Source organism: Apis laboriosa, unplaced genomic scaffold, assembly GCF_014066325.1.
Source record: "Apis laboriosa isolate Shangri-la unplaced genomic scaffold, ASM1406632v1 scaffold11_cov152, whole genome shotgun sequence".
NCBI lineage: Eukaryota > Metazoa > Arthropoda > Insecta > Hymenoptera > Apidae > Apis > Apis laboriosa.
In genome coordinates this window covers 987,873-996,354 of record NW_025221020.1, presented here as the reverse complement: position 1 = coordinate 996,354, position 8,482 = coordinate 987,873, and the positions used below count along the sequence as shown (strand labels likewise).

At 27.3% G+C, this 8,482-nt stretch overlaps 1 protein-coding gene across 1 annotated transcript; it reads left to right on the top strand.

Annotated features, from left to right (window-relative positions):
• The first annotated feature begins 277 nt into the window (after positions 1-277).
• Positions 278-6,704, top strand: LOC122719433. The gene is made up of 4 exons (XM_043945220.1): positions 278-390; positions 6,084-6,169; positions 6,275-6,464; positions 6,582-6,704. The coding sequence occupies exons 1-4, from the start codon at positions 382-384 to the stop codon at positions 6,702-6,704; spliced, it is 408 nt and encodes a 135-aa protein (XP_043801155.1). The 5' UTR covers positions 278-381.
• Positions 6,705-8,482: the final 1,778 nt, after the last annotated feature.

Here is an 8,482-nt window from a genome sequence, read left to right as displayed (position 1 = left end):
ATAGCGATGGATACAGCTTTGGTACTCTTGGTGGTACGGAAGAAGAACGTAGAAGAGGGGTGAGTGGTTGCAGTATAAATGTGGCCCGCGCAAGCTCCACCAATCACTCGCCCTCTGACCTCCAAACTCTAAGCTCTCGTGGTACCAAACATCCCCTCTTTATTCAATCATCGTTCAAGAGACGAGACCAACGCTTTGGCATCGAAACTCGTGCCTCGTGACCACCGCGTGGTGACACTCGAATCGTCTTCATCACTTCGCTAACTCGCCGGCGAAATTACCGTTCGCTTGCTTCCACAATTTGAAAAAAAAAAAAAAAAAACTCTTCGTACGTGAAACAACGATTTAATTATTTCTTCAATTCGCGATATCTTCGTAGACATGGCAACGGTAAGTGTTCTCCGAGGTATTTTAATTAATCATCTATTAATTTTTGCAGTGGGTTTTTCCATTGGAAAATGCGTGAAATTAAAAAAAAATATATTTGACAAAAATCTGAGTTTGATTGATTCGAAAATTTTCTCATCGATATTAAACGCGATATTAATTTCGAACGCGTTACACGACACGCGTATCTTTTGACACGCCTAATTTGAAATCGTCTTCGAATTCACAGGGGTGAAAAGAAATAGAGGTGTGACGTGTATCGAGCGTTGGAAGCGTTGAACTCAAACAGTTCGTCGATCTTCCCTGTTCAACGATGCGCGAAATTCTCATTGTCGATTGACTTTCGTCCACGACGAAAATACATAAAACGTTTAATGTTTCTGAAAATCGTATTAATCTTAACGTAGATCCGTATCTATCTACTCGATCGAATGAAACGTTTCACGATAAGTAATTGATTGGTATTGTAAATATTTTTAAATATCGAATTACAAGTATTCTCGTGTAAAAAAAAAAAAAAAAAAAAAACTCTTAATAAATCAAAAGTAATATACTTGTTATCGAAAAATTTTAATCTATATATAAAGAATCTTGAGAGTTTTATCATAAATTTTCTATGAATCTTTATGAGTTTAAAAACCGGTTTTAGATTATCCTCAATTTCCTCAAATTAAAGATTTTATCACTTATTTAACACTGTATTTTGAATTGAAGTGTATACGAAATAATTTTGACATTGATTCTATATCAAGTATCGAGAAAAAAATTTATTAAATTCTTGTTTAAATGAACTTTCCTATAATTTAAAATTATACTCTTATACATATATGCGAATGTAGATCGATTGAATGCATGTTAAAAAAAATCCAAAACTAAAATTTCTATGTATTAATAACGCAAACTAATAGTTGCAAAGCATTCGAGAAAAATTTGTTTCGTATTATTGTCTTTAGAATCTTTCATTCCGTAATCAAATAATTGACCGTAATCCCTTATGAAATTCATGTCGTCGGAAAAATTATTTTTATTATTCGATGCAAGAAAATCGCCATATATAATCGATCGATATACTCTTCTCGCCGCAATATCTTCAATTTTAAGAGGTGCAACAATTGGACGATGGCGCGTTAAAAGAGAGAGAGAGAGAGAGAGAGAGAGAGAGAGAGAGAGAGAGAGAGAGAGAGAGAAGTAGAAACCGTATCGAAACGAAACGGAATAATACAAGAAGGAATGAGATCTAGTCACTTCGGAAACATAGAGTCTCGACGTGTCGCCGGCGAATACATAAAATTTCTTGTTTGCAGGAGAGGAGAATATTTACGATTTATCCATATAGCGCCACGGCGCCATGTATTTTCGCATATTCGTTATTATATCGCGTCGTAGATTCATCAATGCCATCCGTAGTCGGTAGCTGTATCATCTTTTCATGACTCTAATTATCGAAGATCCTTCCCCCCTTTTCAGAAGGGGAATGCTGGCGACAACTATGAATAATTCGTTTTTTTTCGATCGTGCATTTTAAATAGCTATATACGAATTCGTAGCCGACAGTCTGACGTGAATGAATGATAGATCGAACCGTACCGAGAATGACGATTCCATGTTTGGAACATTAACAGATATCATCCGCTTTCATAATGTTCGGTCGAGTAACATCTTTTTTTTTTTTTTTTTTTAATTTGAATCATCGATTCTCAGCTCATTCGTTCATAACGGGAAAAAAGGAAAATCGTGTACGAATTTGCATTCTCGATTGTTAAATGCAAATAAAATTCTATCTATATAATATATTTAAATAGAATATTGATAGATAATTTATATTGCAATTTTATTTAATTAAAATTAATTGAACTATTGGAAGAGGAGGGGGGAGAGGGGAATGTGTGACGCGAGATCGCGAATATCAAAAAGCCGAAAAAGGAGAAAAGGGGAGGAGGGGAGGGGAAGAGCGAAGAGCTTTTTCTATGCCACGAGACATAGAGACGCCAAGACGTCCCACTTCCAAGCCAAGGAGTTAGAGAAATCGTGTGGGTTTCTAACTTTTTCCCCCTCGCTATTTCCCTTTCTTTAATTCCCATCTTTTAACTCCCATCTGCGGATCTCCCTATCCACTTTCCCTTCCCGATCAACTATTTGCTCTTCTCATATTTCTTGTTTAATTTTGCCAACAAAAGGGGACGATCGTACTTGGCCAAACTAACCTACAATGTTAACAATTCGAGATTACAATTGGAAACAATTTATTCGGTTACATTTATATAACCTCATTTTATTTTTATAGAAATTTTTCTGGTATCTATATGTGTCCATGTGTTTTTGAGATTTTTGGTTACAAAATCGTGTAAACCGTGAAAAAAAAAAGAACGGATTGTGAAAAGGAGAATCGACGAAATTCAATTAATATCGGAGAATGAATTAAATGATCTTTTTGGATAAAAAAAAATCGGTTATCGACATGTAGGTGTTAAAATGTTTTACGTAAATGATCGTCGACTTTTTACATACTCATAAATTAAATTATAATAAATTTCCACTAATGATCGCATAAATGAAATCAGATATTAAAAGCTTTAAGAAATTTGATGCCCTGTCAAAATGAAAGAAAGATATGCAGAAATCGGTACGATTGGAAGATCAAAGAAAATACAATATTGTTCGATATATCTTTAGGGAAAAAAAAATTTCCATACGCTTCGGATTTTAATATTTCAATGAATTTAACAATAATAAAAAAAAGAAAAAATTGACTGCTAAACGAAACATCGTATTTTTTTCATAGGAATAAAGAAAAATATATTTTTCATAATCAGAAATTTTATATTATGAACGTTTATAGATCTTGACAATCGACAAGCTGACCTTTTTTTTGCCCAAAGCATTATTCTAATAATTCAAAAAAGAATATTAATTCTTATAATTCATTTCTCGAACGAACGTTGATTTCTAATAAATCGTAGGTTATGTTAACCTCATTATGTTAATAACATTCGATTGTTTCTCGTGTCATATTTTCTTTAAGCAAACAATGAATGATTCCAGTGAAAAAAAAAAAATGATAATTTTGACACTATCACATTTTTTTGAAGAGAGAGAAGGAAGCGAAAATTGTCTCGTGAAATATACACGAAAAACCTGTTACTTCGATATTTTATTCTTCGCTGTGAAACACATATTACCATTATCGGTTTTCTTCTTTTTTTTTAATTCTTTTTTTTTATCTTTTTAATCGAAATTAAATTTAACAATTTCGAAATTGATACGTATATAATAATCTATATCGAGTAATAAGATCGTTATAGAAAATATTCGTTTCTGACACAACGGTACACGTTTTTTTTAAACGAAGAAATATAAACGAGAATATCATTGATCATGTTAATAATACGCATTTACATGGAAGTATTGTGATATATCTGAGTTTGTAGAACATATACGCACTTCGAAGATTACAGGCAGTCTTTTTCAATTAAAAATCCGTTGCCTTCATTTTAACGTACTATTGGTACATGTTTCGTCAAACTAAAAATATATTTCGCTACTACCGTGCATTCGCAAAACTATTGAATGTTGTAATGGAAAATATAATACTTGCATCACGAATCAATAAATGTAAATAAATTTTTTTTGAATTTATATAAGATTTTTGCATTTCTACATAGAATTTCCTTAAGGATTAAGGAAAGAAATATTATTATTTTTAAAGAAAGAAAGAAAAAAAAAGAGTTTCGAAACACAAACAAATTTTGTTTCTCGTTTATTCAAAATCTTTCTTATAAGTAAGAAAGAAAGAAAGAAAGAAAAAAGGAAATTTAAGGTTATTAGTAAATTGTGTAAATGCTTTTTCAAATATATCGTCAATTGTCGATCAATTTGCATAATTTCTGCAATTGCGATGGCCACCAATTAGCTAAAATTAACCATGTGCAACATTATCGTGTCACCACCTACTATCTATACTCCATTCAGTGGTTCCTTTGATAAATTTCAAATTAATAGACGAATGCTGTCAAACGATATTTGCAAAATAATTTACTTTTCTTTCTGAAACAATTTCACATAATAAAAATGAAATAAACAAAAAAAAAAAAAAGAAAAAAACAATATTATTTCGACTTATTATTATTATTATTATTATTATTATAAACCATTTAAATTGGTAAAAATAAAAAAAAAAAATTATTTTTATAATGTGTGATAGAATAGAAGGATAATATAACGTAAATCTAAAAAAACTTGAAAACATATATGTATATTTTTTTTTTTTTTTTTGTTAAAAGAACAAGTTCGATCGTTTCAGAAACATTAAAATGCAAAGCGGATAGATAAGCATAACTTGGTCTTAGTTTATAAGATATCGCTTTACATCTTGATTGTATGCAAAATTGTTCGACAAAACACCCGGAAGATACAATTTATCTCTATGTATCGTTTTGTGTATCAACCCCGCTAAACATCTATTTGTACGACGAGTATGGGAGTTTAATCGATAACCGGATCATCAATTTACATTCTTCTTAAAAAAAATTCTTCCGTGGGACTTCCCACGTATAAGTGATCGGCAAAATCTAAATCGAATCACGGCAACACATATCCTCTTAGGAAGTGCTATATACGTGAATTGGAAATTGGTTAATTGACCCCGATTAGAAACGAATCAGAGGTAAATTGTGTGGAACCGCGCATGATTATTACTAGTATTATAAACTTGATAAAATTTACGATATTAAAAGTAATGCGATACTACAAAAAAGATCGTTCGAAAAATTCGTATAAATTTTTTTTTAACATCGAATCGATCTATTTTATTTTCATACTGAATCATTGATTATTTTTATTTGGATAAATAATGCAATCATTCTTTATTAATATTTCAAGGATAAAATCATAAAAGCAAGTAAATTTACGATGTTTATATTTGAGATGTTACTATACTTTTGAATACTTTTGGATCGATTTTAGACGCTAAAAAAAAAAAAAATATATAAAAAATATTGATTATTTATTAAATTATTAAAAGAAATTTCAATTGTTTATAATTTAATGGATTGTCTAAGTTTTTGTACAGTAACTTTTATTTTAGTCTCTAATGAGCCTCAATTTTTTGAAAATATTCGAAAATTAATATTAATATTCCGTATTAATGCAACATATTTTCTATAAAATCAATGAGAAACTTGCCCTTTTCAATAAATACGATGTATTTCTTTATATATATCTTTTATTCTAAGTAAATGAATTTTCGTAGGAAATGTACGTAAATTTGCCACTTAAATTTTGAAACCTGTTTTGAAAATCTGTTCTGATATTTTCCATCCGACAATATTATTAAGCGCTGTTCGAAACATTCGTTGGCAAAAATAACGAGAACCAGATGTCGAAAAGAAGAAATTGGCACAAATTGGGTGATACTCTACGAACACGTTCTTTCTTTTTTCTCCATCGAATTGAAAATAAATGATATCGATTTTATCGAATGAAATCGTCTCGTCCTCCCGATTGACAAGACTTGAACATAAAGATAGGTGACCTTTTTTCAATCGCATATTTAAATACATGCGACATTGATGTCTTAAGTTTTCATTGATAATGAATAAGAAAATGAAAAAAAAAAAAAAAAAAAAAAAAAAATCTAAAATTATTATGAAATACTTGTAAATAATAATAATAATAATAACAATCGAAATTGTTTACAGGCTGTTATTTTCATTCAACGATGTATGATCATTGTCGCTATCCTACTTTGTTATTTTCATGTTCAGAGTGAAAGCGTGAATTGCGAGTATGTATACACAATATATTTTATGTATATATAAAATTTAATGATCAAATATAATGATAGATATAATAAAAATGAATGCTAATTGTGTACTTTATGTTTCTTCAGATTGTATCCATTCCATCATACTTGTAGAGGTACAATGTCGAGGAAACGTGCGATGTTCCCAATTGTGTACGGATCAGGATGTGAGGAAAATAAAGGAAATATAAATTGTATCAAAGAATTTGAAGAAAAACATCATATTGCCTATATTCCGTTATCGAAGTCAAAACTCTTAATTGCTTTGCTTGATGATGTAAGTGATTCTATTAAGTTTTTTATCGATGTATTAATTAAATAAAAATTGTAAAATATTAAAAAAAAAAAAATAATAGTAAATTGTTATATTTAATATTTTCATAAATTGTCATAGGATTTACGAAAGGATATTACACGATCAATCCGCCATAAATTAAGGAACGATGAAATGATTAAACAAAATTCAGCTTTAATGGAAAACTTTTTATCGCAATTGGACTCTTCGGACAATTACTGAATGAAATGGTCAGGAAATACAAATTTTCTCGGCTCTTGCAAGCATTTTTCATTCAAACTTTCAAAAATGTATAAAAGCATATATGTTTAAATCTTCGTTGTCTTCCTTTCTCTTCTCTCTCTCTCTCTCTCTCTCTCTCTCTCTCTCTCTCTCTCTCTCTCTCTCCCTCCCCCCCCATATATATATAAAATAAAATCCTTTCATCAATTCCACTTTTTTCATTTTTTTAAAAATCTTACTTTTTTGTCTTTCTATCTTTTCCTTTAACCCAAATAATTATTATTACTTTTTCAATGTCTTTAAACAGGATTAAAATATTGTATTCACGTTATTAACAATATACGCGTGTTATAGCATAAAAAGATACATTTGAAATTCGAAGTAATTCCTTGAATTGTCCTATTAAAAAAGAGAGAAATTAAAATTAAAAATATCGTTTAGAAATATCATTTTATTATAATATTATAGTTATTATTTATTGAATTTATATATAAACAAACATAAAAAAAGAATAATACAGACTGATTTTGAAAAGTTTAAAGAAAATACGTAATTAATAAAGTTACTTATTTCTAATATTAAAAAATTTAGAAAGAGAATCTAGAACTTTTATTTATGTAAATTTGAAAATGTACAAATATTAAAATATAATATATATCATAATAATCTGAATTTTATAATTATTATAATAAATTGTTATATTTGCGTAATTATTTTTTAAGCTATTTAATTATTAAAAAAAATAAATCAACGATTTATAATTTGTACAGGAATCCAAAATAAAATCTATAATATAAGTAATGAAAAGTAAATAAAAGAGGAATAAAGAATAATAGATATAATAAAAAATTATTAATAATTTGTATGTATATACTATTAATAATATAATTTCTTTTCAAATGATTAATTATTATTTGTTATCATAATTAAAATATATATTATTTTATATTATATATTATATCTATTACAATTTGTAAAAAATTTATCAATATCATAAATGATAACGAATGTGTAATATACAATTAATTCATTTATATAGTTAATTTAAATTAAATATATAGATAATCATCAATAAAATATAAAAACATAAATACATATATATATATATATATTATATATATATGTAAAAGGTATAGTACATAATATAAAATAATATATATTTTAATTATGATAACAAATAATAATTAATATATATATATATGTAATTAAAAAAAATTATATATTTATATATAATTACTTAAATATATATATAATATATATTACATAATTATATATTATTTACAATTAACAATATCTCATGCACAAAATGTGTTATATGAATCAAGTTGAAACCATTGAATATAAATAAAATCTTGAGATGTGAAATGACATTAGTCTTATTTTTTTATAAATAATTTTTGTAAATAATAATTTCTTATTTATGAAATTATTTATTATCATTATGAACATAAATACGGTAAAAATATAAATATAAAATATATTTATATTTATATTTATTATAAAATATAAAAAATATAAATTATTTCTAAAATAAAAATTCATACTTTTCAAAAAATACTTTTAAAAAGTAAACAATCAATATAACAAAATTTAGTATCTAATTCTGATTTCACTAACCAATAATTGAATTCGCATGTGTTCGATTTGTTTACTTCTTGATAAACAATTTAAAATAATTTATTTTGTTAACAATGTATAAGCATACATATAGTAAATATATTTAATGTATATATATATATATATATATATATATAGAGAGAGAGAGAGAGAGAGAGAGA